We start from the raw sequence: 17946 nt of genomic DNA, 5'->3' as shown, positions 1-17946 counted from the left end.
GTTCAGACTACGTCCCAGCTTTCAAAGGAAGAAACACTGTAAACCCAAATATTCTGAGAAAACAAACAAAAACTTTTCTGCAAAACTTGAACAACTTGTCTTAAACCTTCCTCTCCTCTAAATGACCATATAAATACGCAGTGCCCTGGCCAAGGCTGAAACCGAACAAAAAATGGAAGAGAAAATTTTATTTAAAAAGAGAAAACAAAAATTCAACATTGTTGAATCAAAAAAATAAATAATCGTTTACATCTGACTCTGATACTCTGGGCAGATAAGCCCTGGGCCTGGGCTCCTGAGGTAAGCTTGAGAGCAGCTGCACCACTTAACCTCACAGACCATCTGGGTTGTCCCTCCTTCCTGTAGTCTTTCCAGCAGTTGCCCTCGAGGGCCTGAATTACAGATGTGAAGCCTGGTGAAGGAGAGAGCTGACTTTGCTGATTAACAAGAAGATTCGTGTAGAGAAACGCAAACGTAATAGCCCAGACTGACAGTTACTCAGCAGAGGCACCTCAAAAGCCCCTCTTTCTCCTGCAGTGTGAGTGCGTGTATGTGTGTGTGTGTGTGTGTGTGTGTCTTTGCGGGGCTGGGGTGGGAGGTCTTTTCTTGGTGAGGAGAAGAAGAAAGTCCAAAAATGAATGTACCAGAGAACCACTCTTTCTGGAATTCACAGAGCCTGGCCTTTTATCCCTGGGCACAAGCCCAAGATTGGGGACCCGGGTTTTGTCAGGGGCGCCTCCCTGCTGGCCTGCCCTAGGCCGCTCCACATGAGCAGAGAGAGACAGGAGGCAGGCCCCTCTGACACCTACTTAACCGAGGCAGACGGAGAGGAGAGTGTGTGGGATGCCTTTACTTCCCCCCGAGGAGGCGCCCAGCAGGAGCCCCCAGAGCCAGCAGCTCCAAAATCGGATTTCCACACGTCCTCCCGCCCCAGAACACACCTTGCCCCTCTGGCAGGAGGAAACAGAGCATTAAGCAAGTGTGGCTCTGGTGTGTGAGGGGGCTTTAGAAGACCTAAAGAAGCCTTCTTCCAGGATTCTGTACTTTTTCCAAACCTCTAGAGAAGTAGCCAAGTTGGGAAACAGTTCCTCCCTCACTGACCCACAGAGGGCAAGGGTGTTACTTTGAGGAGGACGCAATCAGTGTCTGCAAGACGTCCTGAGCTACAGACACATACTTTATTAATAATCTTACATACACAAAATGTCCAAGGGAAAGCCTAACAGGCTAATTTCTGACAGCTCCAGATAACAGCAGGAGGAACTGAAGCCATGCTGACTCCCCAGCTTCCACATACTCCACAGAAGCAATGATCCCTTTCCCACCCAAGGGATGTGATGCAAATAAATAAATACGATTATCTGCAGAACTTAAAGTGCAAGAACAACACGGCGAAGTCCTTCTCCCCAAGTGCAGTGACTTGTGGGAGACAGATAGGAAAATGGGAAGAACAGCTGGGAAATTTAATGACAGAGGAACGACGCAAAGGCCGACACTGTTTCACAGAACTAGCCAATGGCCAAAGCCACTCTCCCTTACCTTAAGATACAGAAGCAGCTCTTCGCTCCTGAAGATAAGCGGCAGAACCCGAATCTCTGTTTGCTGTCAATGTCAGTGAGCACGAACGTGAAGTTCTGGCCAACTTGGCTCACTGTGAGGCTGCAGCAAAGACAGGACAAAGGGGGAAAAATGAATGTGCAGTAAGTTTCTTGATAAAGCATCTGATCATGACAAGTCGTTGAACCTGTAACATTTCCTTTCTCAGTGGAACTCTTTGTAAATGAACTCGAAATTTACACACTTCGAGGAAACAGACTGAGCTGGTTTTAAAAAAAAAGAAGAAGAAGAAGAAAAGAAAGACAGCAAGGAGCCCATTCTAGTGACCACCTCCCTACCCAAGCAGCTACCAAACCTTCTGCTTACTGAGTTCAGGCAGGTAGCCCTGCTAATCATCCCCCCACATCCTGAAAGGAGCATTCTATTAACCTCATTTTACAGACGAGGAAATAGCCGGGAGCAGCACTGCCTAAGGTGCCAGCTGGGAAGCTGCAAAAAGCTGTGTTTGAGACCCAGGCCTCTATGATGCCAAAGCCTACTCTGCCAGCTTGCCGCTAACGGTTCTCCCCCAGCTATTCGCCTCGTCGGGGAGCAGTAATGACAACAGCATTTAAGTGTCCACTTCGTGCCAGGCATCAAGTTACACACTTGATAAATAGCATCTCCCTTACTCATATTAACCCCGGAAGTTAGATGATGTTCCCATTTTACAGAAAAGGAAATGGAAAGACTGACCAGGTAGGTAACTGCATCCTACTCTCAGAGCTTCTAAGGAGAGATACTGCATTCCGGAGAGCAAGGTTAGCTACTACTTTCCTACATTCCTGTGTCTTGCAGAATTTTTGAATTTATGAGGAACATACATTTTACAGGACAGAAATGCCCAATGTCTTTTTTATGATTTTATTTATTTATTTGACAGACAGGGAGAGAGAGAGCAGGAACACAAGCAGAGGGAGTGGGAGAGGGAGAAGCAGGCTTCCTGACGAGCGGGGAGCCAGATGTGGGGCTCGATCCCAGGACCCCAGGATCATGACCCGAGCCAAAGGCAGACATCTAATGACTGAGCCACCCAGCCACCCCGAAATACCCAAAGTCTTAAGGTGAGGTGCTTAGAAATGGAAACGGGCTTTAAAGAAAGAATAAGGAGAAAAAAGCTAAAAGTTCCCACATGAATGCAAAATTCCGTTAAAATGCCACAGATAAGAGTGACATAAAGTAGGAAATATGTTTCAAGCAATAAAAAAGCATACTACTAATCAGATTAACCTAGAAACTAGGTTTGCAGGTGCAAAATGTTTTAAAGACCACTTTCTAAAATCAGCTTACCACTTAGCTTGGATTTCTTTCTAAAAACTTAACTATTCCAAATCCTGATACATAAATTTATGCTAACATAGTATTTTGGAATTTGACATTGAATTATTCAAAGGAACTCATTAACCTATATTGTATTTTACGTACATTGTATTTTACAAAATATTCTCAAATTGACAAAATATTCAAATCAGTGCTCTCACCTATAATTTACTTTCTAAGTTGCCAGCAGAAATGAAAATCATTCACCAGGCCTTTTCCAAAGGCAGACTTATTGAGTCTTTGGATACAATATGAATTAGTTTTTCAAATATGAATAGCCTTCCTTTCTAAAACTCCCTTATAGAAACCACATAAGCAAATGAAAATTAAGGAGACTTTCAAGGTATCCCAGCACAAAAAAAGGTCAATGGACCTTACCTGGTCATGTTTAAGGAAACAATTCCATCCCCTAGAGAGTGGTTAGAGAGTGCAAGAAAATAATTCAGAAAGAAAAGAAAGTGTTCCACTCTCCTTGTTTAACTAGGAAGGTGAGCGAAAACAAGGTGGCAATTTAAAAGCAGTGTGGTAATAAAACAGGTGTAAGTAATGCTATCCCTCCACCATACACAAGCCAGAAGAAGGAACACATTTCTATAAAAGTTATAGAGCTGTCCAGGGGACACCAAACTCTACCTTCTTATGGCTGTTATGCTTTATCAATAAAGCTTGGATACTGTGTTACTATGGTGATTTAATACTATGTTTTAAAGGGGGATTATATGATTAATTTTAACAAGGTTGAGAACTGAAGATGTGTGAGAAACAGGTTTCTAGCTCACATAATTAAAGTGATTGGGGAGAAAAGTGGGCCTCACTGGGGGAGGTGAAAAACTTGAATTATTAAAATATTTAAAGCAACCGGTCACAATGATTCTAAGTTGCAAATAAGGTCATGCTTTTGTGAAATATTATTATGTGAGCATATAAAATATGACTGTTCATTATTTTAACTCAGAGTCTGATTTCCCTTCTAGAATGTTTGAAATAAAACATCCTAGAAGGAAAGGGTATTGATAGGACTGAAAGAAAACACTCTGAATCTCTACGAAAAGGACACAGAATGAACACAACTCGTTTGTGAATTGAGTGTCATTAATTTCCCCATTATCTTTTCACTACCATTAAAAATGCTGAAAATGCTTTTAGCGACATCCTAGGCTCAAAGAAAGATCCATTACTCATTTACTTGGTTCAAATCCCAACTCAATCACTTGTTAACTGGGCCTTCATTTAGCAAGTGACTTCACCTCTAAGCACTGCAGTCTCTTCACCTGGAATAACAATGCGAAACTACTACCCAAAGGAGGTTTCGGAAATAAGTGAGATCAGCATTTACAATAAAGGCCAGTCCATAATACAAAATAATTAATAGAAGAGATGCAAGCTGTTAAGTTACCATCTAAAGGAAAACAAAAATTCATATTGAAATCATGCATTTGCTCAGAATCTTCCCCACTGACTCATATTTGTAACCCTTATATGAGCAGAGAAAGGAAGTTGGCCTTTCTCTCTTCTCTGTTCTGTATTTTCTGTAAAGGACAGTCCTCTGGGTGACCAAGGGAGCTGCTCCTGCACTCAGTAAAGTGAACAAAATTCTCTTGGCGTGGGTGGGGGAGGGGTCGCAGCTTAGGAGGGAGCACTTGTTATTCTCAGCTGACTCACCTTTCTAATTCCTAATAGGGTGAAGTATAAGCCATTTAAACAAACACACAAACAAACAAAGGGGGCCCAAACCATCAAACCCTAAAATCTTCTCTCCTTGGACAATTTCCAATCAAGTACAAGCCAGGCAAGGGTGGTCAGAGGTTAACTTGAAGACTTCAAAACCTCCAAGGAATCTGTCATTCCCTCTCTGCTGCAGCGCTCTGGGACAGTGTGCAAGCTTTCTCCATAAAAAATGACTTTGGGGAAAGGGTCTGCTTCGTTAAAGGCTACAGGCTTCGTGTTTACCTCCATATTAAAATCCGTAACTTTTTAACAGGAATCAGAGATCTCACGATGTTTAAAACTGGGAGGAACCGCAAAAAGCATCTCGCTTTAAGATGGGAAAATGGAGACACAGGGCTGTTTTTGGTTTTGTTTGCTGTTTTCAAAGTATCAGGACTAACACAGAATTCCAAGCCCAATTCAGGTTCAAAGTCCTCTCCATTCTGCCAGGCTACACTAAACACAAGGAAACCCTTGCCTCACCTGCAGCTTGCAACCCTGTTAAAGGAACTCAAGTATGTGGGAATCCAGATAATTGTCTTATCAAACACACCACTTCCCACTAAGCAAGAGAAACCAAATTTGAGTATTTCCAGATATATGCCCAGGAGACCAGGGCCAAGACCACCCTTAGCTGTGCTTCCCAGGACTAGACGAATATGGAAAACCAGGGCAAAAAGGAACAAATACTCAAACCAGACTTTAACATTCATGCTGACTTTTAAATTGCCCGTGAGCCATTCAAGGCTCCTCCAGCAGCATTCTGCTTAATCTCCAAGCTATTTACACACTGAGTGTATACACGGCATGAAGCATGTCAACAGGCAGTGTGGTTCCAATCTTCCAGGGAGAGATGCGATTCTCCATATTATCAGCCTTTGGGTTTAGTTGTCCCCTTTGTAAATTGAGCAACTACTACACTGGGCACCAGGACAAGGACTGGCCACCTGTCCTGCTATGGAGATATCCCACTAGCTAGAGAGGAATAACAAACAAGTGTACCACACAGCACACAGCTGTATGCGCCAGTGTTTTATGAAATCAAAGCCGGAACAAAGATAGAAGCAAATGGAGAAGGCAAAGCCGTACTCAGCTAACAAGGTGAGAGACAACTTTTCAAAGGTGACAATGACCCTGACCCTGAAGGATGAGGCAGAGCAACCCCTTCAGAAAGGGGCCTGAGTGTTTCAGGCAGAAGAAGGAGCTAGGCAGAGGGCCTCTGGCTGGAAAAAAACAAGGCATGTTCAAGGAACTCAACGGACACCAGGACACCACCGCAGCTAACATCGGGAGCTAAAGGCAAAGAGGCATGATGTGAAGGGGCTACACTAAGCAACAGCTAGGTTATACACAAGGCCTCACAGGTTTGGGATTTTTTTGTAAAGGTGATTTAGGATTTAGGAAAAGAGATTTAGGATTTTTTTGTAAAGGTGAGGGAAAGCCACTGAGTGGTTTTCTTTAAGAGAAAAACAGTCTAGTGTACAACGGGAAATGTTACGTGGAGAACAGTTTGGAAGAAGCGGAAGCAAAGAAAGCAGTGAGGAAGCTGGTGTACGAGCGCAGGTGAGACTGGATGGAGCCGAACTTCACGGAGGGGGAGGGAAAATGGAGCTGAGCGGACAGTTCCCCGTTCTAGCTAGTGTAATAGCTAGTGAACTAGCCAGAACCAGTTCCTAGTTCTAGCCGGTGTAAATGACAGGCTTGCAGATGTACTGAGAGTAAAAAGACAGCAAATTACCATTTCATGATAGAAAAGACAAGTTTGCGGGGAGATCTAAGAGTTCCATTCGGGATATGTTAAGTCTGAGAAACCTTAAAATAGAAATGTCAAGTACGTGGCTGAACATACTTCATAGGAAATCAGAGAAAAAGTTTGGGCCAGAGCTATAAATTGAAGTCATCTACACACAGACGTAATTTAACACCATGGTAAAGAACAAGATCACTTAGGGAGAGCATTCGGAGAAACAGAAGAGGATCCAGGACGAGGTTACAGAAGCACCGATTTAGAGACGCAGGGAGAAAAGAACATCAAAGGAAAAACGGAGAACGAGCAGGAGGGACTGGTCAACTGTACCCACGAATCCTGATGAGAGAGGAAAAGTGGCTAGTGAACTGAGCGGTATCGAGGTTGCAAAGGACCTTGGTAAGAAAAGCTCGAACTGAATGACACAAGCAGAAGACAGACTGGAGAGGGCTGAGGGATAAACACATGTGCAGCTAACTCTTCCAAGAAGAGACAAGGAGGCAGTGGTTGAGTGGGAATGAAAGGGAGAGAGAGTTTGCTGCTGGCCGCTGGAGAAGACTCTGGAGGGGCAGAGTCATGACGCAGGAGGGAGAAGAAGCACTTAGGTGTTTAGATTCCAAGCCCAGATACGCTACACGTTGGCTCTGTAAGCACAGGCAAGTTATCGTGCCTCTCTGAGCCTCACCTACAAAATGAAATAAAACTTTGCAGAGCGGTTTTTCGGTGAGAATTATAAATAATGTATACGAAGTAGCATATAATGGATACAAGGTGAAAATTACTGTCCTGAAACTACAAAATTCGAGAGCTGGAACTCAAACATTCTGTGATCCTCGATGTAGTACAGCTTACTGATAATTACCTGTTGGGCCCTACTGCAGGGCACCCTAAAAGTTGCTTTTCCTTTCCACCTGTGCATGCAGGGTATCAGGCAGGAATCACGTTTTATCAAACTACCCCATCTCAACCTTAAGTTACATGAGCCTCAAAGTTTTCTTCCATAAAGCTTTCATCTGCCTGAGACTCAAGTTCCTCACATTCCAAGCTCAAAGATCCAAGTGGCAAGAATGACAATGACCCAAGATGTCTGGGGACCAAGAGTAGGTCACATACTGCCAGAGACATGCCTATCTGCTCAAGAAACTTATCAGAGAATACTAGACTCCCTCTACATGAGCCTGACAAAACACAAATGAATCATAAGTAGGAAACCAAAAAGTAGCAAAACCAGAAGGAATAGCAAAGGTCTAATCCAATCCCCTCAGTTTACCCATGAAGAAACTAAGGCCCTTGAGGGGAGACATCACTTGGCTCACAGCACAGAGCAAGTCAATGGCAGAACAAAAACGAAAACCTGGTCCTCCAGGTTGCTACTCCCAATGTTCTGTCCAGTGAGGCCTACATGCTTCATTGTTATCAAATGTTGTAGAAAACGATCACAGGGCGCAGCTTAACCCATGGGACCAAACCAAGGAACTAAACCAAGGATGAAACACAGGAGAGGCAAGTGGGCCAAAGGAATTCAGTTTTGCAAAGCAGAGCAGGATGAATGTGTGGATGTGGAACAAGTGCAAAGGTCTGGGCAGATACAGACGAGCACACTAGCCAGCACATCAGTTTCAGTCTCTGCTCGGTTTCTTCTTCAGTTACCAGAATTTGCTACTTTTCTACAATAAACATACATTGCTTTTGAAAGAAATTGAGGGGCACCTGGGTGGCTCAGTCGGTTAGGCAGCCGCCTTCAGCTCAGGTCCCAGGATCAAGCCCCGGGTCCGGCTCCCTGCTCAGTGGGGAGCCTGCTTCTCCCTGGCTTCTCCTGCCCCTACTCGTGTGCTCTCAAGCTCTCTCTCAAATAAATAAATAAAATCTTTTTAAAAAGAGAAAATTTGAAAGTTCTTTTGGTTACTTTAGTTATGGTCTGATGGACCTAATGATAAAGTAGAACGATAAAGTAGAAAAAGGAAGGCAGAATTGGAAGTCAGATAAATGCGGGTTCCAAAAGCAGCTCTACCGCTTACTGGGACTGGGGCCTTGGGGAAGTTACTGAACTTCTCTGAGTCCTTCTCCCCATACATGGCATTATGGTAAGAGTAAGTTGCAAATGTGTACGTCTGTAGAGCAGGAGAACACAGCACCACGCCCGGCACATAACAGACTTAATGAAACAGCAAATAGCATGTGAATCACATTTGCATCTGTGGTTACATCCGAAATCACGAAACTATGCCTTCCTTTGACCCTTAAAAGATTATGTCATTTCATTTTGTGCTTGTATCATCTGTGCGCAGAAGGATTTACAGAGCACCTGAATGACAGCCAACTCACTGGGTTCCGAATGAGGATAAGCACAAACCTGGGAAGGAAGAGCTTTTCCATCCTCCAGTGAGCGCTCTGTGCTCTGACTGAAGCGGTTGCCAGCTACCAAGTAGCACCGCAGTGCAAAATGGTATACAAATCTCTCTTTTCCTTCCTTTAAGAAACAGCTTTCCTTGTCCTTGTCCAACAAGGACAAGTTTTTGAGAGTGATAACATCTCTCACTGCTGTCGTTTCAAGACTCCTCTCTGCCAAGAGCCTCAGAAACAGCCTAAGGTAGAAATAACTCTGCGCTAGGGACATCTGGGTGGCTCAGTCGGTTAAGCATCTGCCCTCAGCTCAGGTCATGATCCCAAGATCAAGTCCAACATCAGGCTCCTTGTTCCTCAGGGAGCCGGCTTCTCCCTCTGCCCGCCACTCCCCCTGCTTGGGTGCGCGCGCTCGTGCTCGCCCTCCTCTCTCTAGCAAATAATTGAAAGGAAGGACAGAAAGAAGGAGAGAAGGAAAGAGAAAGGCATGAAGGGAGGGAGGGAACAAACTCTGGACTGGGAGTAAGAGTATGGGTTTCTTTCCCAGCTCTGTTATTACGTAGTTGTGACCGTAAGCCAAGCATTTCACCTCTACAAATCTTGGTTTCCCTTCTGTAAAATGGGATGTTTGAACCAGACGAATTTCGTCTTATTCTCACACATTTGCAAGGCCTCCTGTAGCCAGAGCCCAAGCTCTCACAGTACACGTCACCCTCTCCCCAGCAGGCTCCATCTGCTCAGGCTGAACAATCTCTAGGCTCACTCGTGGTTTCTCCTCTGCTTTGCTCCTCAGGCATATGGGGTGTTAGGCTCTCCCTTCCACTTACCCGCTTCTTACGGTCCTTGCAGACTCAACACAAGTCTCTCCCACTGTGAGAAGTTTTCTCTGACCATCTCAGTCTTCCCTAACCTGACTATCCTTTTGGAGAGATACTGTTTGATGTGTATTTATAATACTTCCTGAAGTAGACTGAGAAACACATGGAGGGCAGAACTCCAAGTCTAATACCATTTCCATATCACCCAACATAATGCTACACATTTGGAACCTTCCTTTGCTCTTTTGTAAAAGAGCTACCACCACCGTCTATCTTTCAGAGTTACAGGGGAAAAGAAATGAAGTACTAATGTGAAAATGGCCAGCACTCTGACTAGCATCACTCAAATGTAAATTTCCATCCTCTCTGCACTGTTTGGTGACTGATCTTCCCACAACATGTTCTACAGAAAAATGTATTCATTAATGTGGGAGATGGACATCTATGTTATGTTAGCAGCCTAATAAGAACCTAGGGTAAACTCTAATTTCTCTGCAGCCTAGACTTTTTTCAAATGAAGATAACAACGCCTGTTCTCATCTCTTAGGATAGGAGGATAAAGTCAGGTGATACATGAGAAAGCACTTTCTTTTGAAGAGATACTGGCATTATTATTTTTCATAAGTCCTAGTTTCAGAAAGAAAAATCTTAAAACAATACAAGAGACAGTAAGATGTCAATGTTAACGGGTGATTTGATGATGACTGTGAAAATCCCACTCTTGATATAGACTAGAAATGTCAGAAAGTTGTATTACTGTTCCTTGGGATAGAAAAGCACAGATACAGAAAAGATTAGGAAGCTTTCTTTTTTGAACATAATCACCTAGGGCATTACTCATCTCCCATGCTGACGTATTTTTTTTTAAGGCAAACAGTATCAAGAATACATCTCGGGGGGGCTCTGTGGGCCCCAGAATCTGGGCATAGCCATTCAACAGTGCTAATGCAAAGTAATAAAAAAAAAAAAATGGTAACATTAAAACCTTTGTGTTTATTGTAAGTAAACTTATCATTATCTCTTCTACATGAAAGTCTACAAAGGTTAAAAGTGGGGAAAGAGAAGAGAAAAAATATAATCCTCATATAAAGTGGAATTTTTTGTTATCAATAAAAGTTATCAACACCTATAGGGTGTGGAATATAACAAAATATAAGACAGAACCACTGTAACAAAGCAAGGATTAAAGTAGATCCATAAAGAGACAGTTCTGTCCCAAATCATTTTGTGAAAAAATAGGAGAAACATGATTAGGGGAGGGTGATCTAGACAGAAATGTTTTTAGAAGAAAAATATTCTTCTAACAACAAAAAGGCATCAGGACATTGGTGACAAGAAAAAGATTTTAGAACTATTTAAGGACTCTGCTTTTTTTTTTTCCATTTAAGAATGTAATCACCCAGACAGGTAAGTAAGTAGAGCAGTGTGGTTGTTGAGAGAGGAAGAGAGAGGTTTGTGTGTTGGGGGTGGATTTAATCTCATTGTGCATTTCTTTCAATATTAGTTTACACAGTTAATTAAAGAATATCTATCCAAAACAGATCACCACTCTTACAAGAAGTCATGTAAAAATATATTCTCTTATTTTTCTTTGTTAGATACCTAACCACATTTTAAAAACATTTCAGCTTTATTAATTTATATAAATATGCCCTTGCCATAATTTGTAAGACATTTTATAAGTGACTGGAGGAAATTTCATGCATCGCTAATTCATACATATAAATGTGAAGTTTGCATTAAACGTCTCTAAACAAAACCCTACTTCCTTGCTATTTTTAGAAGGAACAGGATAAAGAAGAGACAAGAGGACTCTCATTACAAAGACTGACCCCCTTAAAATTAAGGCTATTCTGTTTTGAGCATCAACCCACTAACTACTAAAACAACCCTGATCCCAGGATTTAAAAAGGCCCAAGTCTGGGAATACTACAATGGCTGATTGGCTTAAAAATAACATGTTAGAACCAGGGAAAACAGTGATTATAAGTGGTTGGCAACATTCCAGTGCTGCTTTTTAGTACTCTTTTAAACTCCTTTGGCTACCAATTCTCATCTCACACCATTTTTAGGTTTGTGCCAAACAAAGCAGGACACCACTCCCACAAAGTGTAGAAAAGACCAAGCAGCACACTACCCACGTGCACTCGAAACCACTGAAATCCTTCAGGCCTGCCGGGTTCGGTACTCTGAAATCCAAGACAGACTCTTCCTGAAGATGGGCCATTTTCTAGCTTTCTCAGAACATTATTATGGCAGTTATTACTTAGGATATTTTCTAAAACCTCTATCACTAGAAGTGGACTTTTTAAGACATACTGTAGGCACAGTTCATAGCTCAATTCTCTAAGAGAAAATTTAAAAGAGTAAATGGTGGGCAAATGGCTGCACAAATAATATGCTTAAAATGTCATTTAAAATGTAATGAAACACATAGTAGACATTTCTTGAAAAGAAAATTAAGAGGACCGCTTTGACATTTTATTAATACTGTTAGTGAGTTATAGTTTTATACAGTTAAAAAAAAAAAAAAAGAAGCTCTTCCAAAATTGTTACCATTAACCAGTGGTTTTTTTTTTTTTTAATCCACTAGACTATTTTAACTATCTTAGAGTTCTTATACTGACACCTTTCCAAGAGTTTACCGTACTGCAAAATCTTAAGAAAATGTTCAATTTTTCTATAGAAGCTATAGAAAATGCTTAGTTCCCCAGAGATACCATTCTTAGCCACCTAAAATGCAAGATACTATGAAACAACATGCCTTTTAAATAGCTGAACACCTTTAAACAAGATAGGCCCGTGGCAATCTAAATTTTATGTTGAATCAAAGAAAAACAAAGTCCATGTAATACTCATAAGGCCATGGAATAATGCCACATTACCTAAGTTAAATATGTTCACACTTAAATAAGAATGAAATAGCATTGGAATAAATACCAACCATTCTTAATCATGGTTCAAGTCTGATAACCAAAATCAAAAATTTAATGTCATGCAAAATCCACCTCAGAGACCAACCAACGCAAAGCTCCAAGCTTTAAACTTTTTGATAGTGTCCATAAAATCCCCGGGAAAGGAGAACACTGCAACTCCCCTTCAAACATAGACGTTTTAAATCTTGGTTAAACAGACGGAATGTTAAGAATGGTATGGTTTTTATTTTCCATAGCAGGTTTATTGACACTTTTTTTTTTCTAGTAAAGTTTGAAAATCTGACACTACCTGTCCACATAGAAGGGGAAACAAAACTTGGTCAAAGTCTGTAGAACTTCCTGTGGAGAGAAAGAGAGATAATTTATACATCTAATGGGACCAATAAATCTAGCATTAACCACGGCACACAATCTAGCAACTTTACCCTAAAGAAAGAGGAGACAGATGAAGAAATATGGGCTTTATCAATTACATGGGAGGAGTACAGGCAGTCAATCATGAGAAATAATAAACATGATCAAACTTCATTAAAAATGAAAAATTAATCAAGAATCACACATGGGCAAGCAGCAGGAGCCACGCAGGAAAGCTCTGAAGGGAGGGAGGCGGTTGGGTTGCTGAGTGTTAACACCCCTCCAGGGACCATCTCCAGCCTGACCATATGGATCAGAGTGAATAACACCGAGCCACATGGGTTTGGCCTGGCAGGGCCGCTGTTGCTGGCACCGTTTTTGCCTGTTACCTAGGAACAGAGGGGGCCGGGATTAGACAACGCTTCCCTACATCAATAGGCCAAATCACAAGCAGAATAGAAAGCCAACTTGAAGATAATTGTCCCTGAATGTTGTCAACTACATTTTTTTTAGAGTTTAAAACTTCATTTCCTTACTTTATAAAGAAGTTGCCATCTCTGGCATAAATAAATTTTGTAATCAAACGATAATAATTTTAAGTATGCACTATTTTCAGTAAATGTCACTGTACGTGGACACACTTACCTGCTTATAATTTGTGAAAATCCAAAGCAATTAAATATCTTTCTACAAATATGTAGGTAATAAGACCAAATCCATCATTCAGGGGAAGTGCACAAAAAGGAAGCAAAAAGCAGAGCAACATTTCTTATTCATAAAAGGGAAGCTTCTTGCATTAAAAACAGCACAATAAGAAACACAATACACAGTGTGTGTGTGTGTGTGTGTGTATATACACACACACACGCACGCACGCACGCGCGCATGCGCACATGTGTCTTTTTCCCAAGAGCCACATTTCCACGTATACGGCATATATACACATAACTAAACACATATACAAGTAATTAATTATTACTTCCTTCATAAAATTTTCTCTAGCTTGACTTAATTTAACAACAGACTTGGACAGCCCATAGTTGGTGCTTATCATAAGTTCACAGACCAACGTTATAAATTTTAAAAAAGTATTCCTTTCATGCATTTGATTTGCTTTTTAACTATTTGAAAATCCCAACTTCAAGACAAAATGAAGAACACATTGTTCGGTCATTGAGAAGCTGGTTCAAATTAAAACAAACCTGCCCATTGCAAATCCTAATCCAAGTGATAAATTATAGATCAGTTTACAAATGTAGCACTTTTCTAACCAATAATAATGAATTATCAATGCTAACTGAATTGATGCTTCTCGCTTCATTTATTTTTAAAACCAGTTCTATCATTCAAGAAATAAACCACATCAATCTAATAACCCACTCAATGAAGCAGAAAGCACATTGACTTGCTCTGCCAGAGCATGTTCCGCCTACATAATTCAATTGAGCATATCCTATTTTTTAATATCATCTTGGCCTGGTACTATGTATATCACAGCACTGTTAAGGCATGTCATGAAACAGTAAAGGCAGACGAAACTAAAAAATGAAAAAGAGCAGGTAACAATACTTCAGCACATTCTCTGAGGCATTATTGCTACACCAGTTAATTCCATCATGTGGCATCCAGAAGTCCGTACATGTTGTTTTAAAACTAATTATGTTTAAGTAAATTGCGAAAGCTCATCAAGAATCAGAAAAATGAGCCATGTCTCAGAGCAATAATGTTAATATCAGGCAAATATTGGGGAAAAGGTCATAGAAATCAGTTCAATGTCTGCAGTCTAAAACATACTCTAACCCACATACACTCAACTCTTATGATTTACATGCACACACACAAAAATTCCTTACAAATTTCCTTTCACATCAGGTTTCAGATGCCACAAAGCATCTCCTGACTTCAGTGTATGTACTGAGCATCCCTTAACACTCAGTACCTAGGGCTCACTCACTGCCAACATCAGCTACAAAGACAGTTATCCTTTACCCTCAGAAGTGACAGGTGCAGAAGTGTTTCTCTACTGTATGCTGGAGTAGAGCTGCCAAAAGGCCTCAAGATTTTTGAAAGAAAGGACCCCCATGGCTCTGAGGAAGCATTGTGCTCTACAGCAGAGTCAAAGGAATCTAATATGCCCAACTTATTACTCACTACAATATAGAAACTACTTACCACTTTCTAATGTCGAGAGTAATAACCAACCGTGAACTTGTCTGTCAGATAATATTAGAACAAATATCAAAATACCCAGTGTAGGCTGGGTATAGTCCACCTCCCAAGAGCTTTCCTTTTAACCAAGAAAGCAGTGATAAGTCTAATGAAGCAATGGGGCAGGAGGAGGGGAGGAGGAAAGGGAATAGAGGCAAATGTAGGCACATGTTTGTGCCTTACAATATGTTTCTTCATGTTTGTGATATTACAAGAGCTTGATATTCCAATTTAAGTCAAACAAGCCAGTGGTGTGCTGTCAGAGGAGAAAACAGAAATGAACATCTACTCTGTGTTAGGCATATTCACACATTATCTCAATCAGAACTGAAAAATCTTCTTAGTTTGATAAGCAGAAGACAGGGAAAAACAAGCAGTGTTTCTTCTAAACAAAAACTGCTGAAACAAACCAATTTTCTTACTACTGATTTTTGCCTACACACACACACACACACACACACACACACACACACACACACACACACGACTTTATCCTCTATTCCAAAGAAAAATACAATTACCTGAAGAGGAAAAGTACCACTCCCCAAGAGAGGGGACTCCAAAACCCTGATTTAAATATAATTTGAGCATTATATTTATGAAAGAGTGTCTTTCAACATTAACTTTACTGGAAAAAGTCACTAAGTAGTTAGCAACCCCTTTTTTCCTCTCCGGGATCTGTGTCTTTGGCTGGGGAACTTTCTTTGAAAATGGTAATGTTCCTGTTTTCTCCCCTTTTCCTCTTGCCTACACAAGCTCTTTCAGACAACCAGCCTCAGTACAACCACAACTACTACAACATAAATCAGATCTTCAAGATGCAGTACGGCTGATGAAATGTAAATGACCTCATTGCTAAGGCAGGGGGTGGGGGAAATTGTGCCAGCTCCCCAGATCAATTCCCAAGTTTATATTTTCACAAATCTTTTTATATACAGTTTGATTTCTTAACATTTTAATGAGCAAAAAAGTGAATCTATAGTAGCCGGTCACCACAGTTAAAGTGCAGGGCATGAACTAGATCCCAGGAGGGAACCAGTCCACCATGTCACCACTGGCTTTAGGACATTCGCCACCTGGTTCCATGTCCCCAGGTTCCAACTCTTTTCATAATCAAAACACTGCTGACATTATAAACCCCAGACGGGTTTTCTAAAATCCTTCCCAATCAATATATCCAACACATAACTTATTGGAGACAACACTGAGCTCATTGATTAAGGTGAGTTCAGTAGCAAAGTTTTCAAAATAAATGAGACAAGAATTCAGCATTCAACCCCTAGTGTCACTAGACAATTTATGAAATAGGCAATTTCTAAAAGGGCTTTTCTTCCTAACAAAATCAACGATACTTCATGTGGGAAGAAATAAGAGCAAGGCGGGGGGGTGGGGAGCCTCGTGGAGGACAGACAGTTGCACAAACCTTTCAGTCATGCATATATCAAACAGCAGATTGCACAGTGTAGTAGAAAAGCAACAACATCTACAAAGCTCAGCCCACAAGGAGATAGACACCAAGCCTCAGAGTTTGAAGCAAACATGAAATCCACACACCTAACACTGGATTCACTTGCAAATGAAACTCAGAAATGAACTCAAGATACATTTCAGTCTCCTTTGGATTCATTTCATCCAATGTGAATTCTCCTCTGGATGGAAGTCCAGACGGGGACGGAAGTCCCCATTAAGGGGACTCGCTCCAATCTGGAGAAAGCGGATTTTGTTCTGCTGAAATTGAGGCGTTCTCTTAAAAACCTGGTAAAGTTTTACATTTACAATAGTATCCATCATAGAATCCTATTTGGGAGCAAAACTTAGAAGACTCAATTTGACGCAGTTAACAGATTATTAATAAGGCTAAACCAATTTGCTCTAAATTTGGGGTGTGGGTAGGGAGGTGTACAAGATCCTACAACCATCAGTTTGGAGGTCCATACTTTGTTTCCATTGCTTCACTGAGACCCATCAATGAAAATTAGTTGTATTCAGCAGATGAAAACAACCCACAGTCAGACACTGACATATACACCCCACAAATAAATGCCATCTGAAAGACAAAAGCGCAGGCTGATTATAATATCCTCTGGGGTTACAGAATGTGGGGAGATGAGACACATTTTCAAGAGTTCAAAGGGAAAAAGAAAATGTTTGCAGGAAAACATTTAAATAAAGGAAAGAGATAGCGTGAGTAAATGAATGTATTTTAAAACACACAGAGCTATAATCAGCCACTTTGCAGCTTGCTGAAAGCTAGGACAGCAGTAGATAATTTACCCTTGTCCAAAAAGAGTGAAGGAGGGAGAGACAGACGGGAAAAGAACATTTCCTGAGTTTTTTTATATCTAATTTATTTGTTCATTTCAAAATGTAAATGTGTGATGAAAAGATCAGGGGAGCAAAAATTCCTAAAATATTCTATTTCAATGCTCAAATTTTTTTAATAGCATGAGGGAAATGCTGACTGTCTAAGTCCTGCCATTGAGATCAGTGCCACTGACTTGAAAGAAAAGCCTTTGATTGATGATCTTAAAACTCAAGCTGAAAGTTAAAAACAGGACACACACAAAATCCAAACACACAGAAAGCTAACAAAATTTCTACTCTAAGCCATTTCAACTTAAAACCAGGGACTCCAAGGGAAAGCTACCAGAGGTTTTAATGCTTATGATCAAGAAGGGTAAAACAGAATGGTAAGTTTTTAGAAGCTTAATTAGCACCAAGTTCAAGAATGTTGATCAGAAATTTCTAAATATGAAAATGGGAAACACAACCTTTTCTCTATCCCTATAAATGTCAGATTACATCCAAGATCCATAACAGAGTTACAGCCAAAGTTTTTTAAAAAAAGAAAAGTCTTTGAAAAAGGGAATTTTACAGAAAGGCCTTTCAACACCTAAACATAAAAGCTGGGTCAAAT

The 17946-nt window shown here is 40.9% G+C and overlaps 1 protein-coding gene across 7 annotated transcripts in view; it reads right to left on the bottom strand.

The window, feature by feature from the left end:
* DENND1A (DENN domain containing 1A) overlaps positions 1–17946 on the bottom strand; it is a 492434-nt gene that overhangs the window by 332834 nt on the left and 141654 nt on the right. For 5 of the 7 annotated variants that reach the window (XM_032307635.1, XM_032307639.1, XM_032307636.1 and 2 more), the window contains exons 4-5: positions 12757–12806; positions 1540–1659 (exon numbers count right to left, since the gene is read on the bottom strand). In XM_032307635.1, coding sequence (XP_032163526.1) covers positions 1540–1659; positions 12757–12806 — 170 coding nt within the window. The remainder of the gene's footprint in view (positions 1–1539; positions 1660–12756; positions 12807–17946) is intronic. The other 2 variants (XM_032307638.1, XM_032307637.1) reach the window with 1 other exon arrangement.

Source organism: Mustela erminea, chromosome 12 (assembly GCF_009829155.1).
Source record: "Mustela erminea isolate mMusErm1 chromosome 12, mMusErm1.Pri, whole genome shotgun sequence".
NCBI classification, from domain to species: domain Eukaryota; kingdom Metazoa; phylum Chordata; class Mammalia; order Carnivora; family Mustelidae; genus Mustela; species Mustela erminea.
Note: the sequence above shows the minus strand (reverse complement) of the source record. Positions and strands in the feature narration are given on the sequence as shown.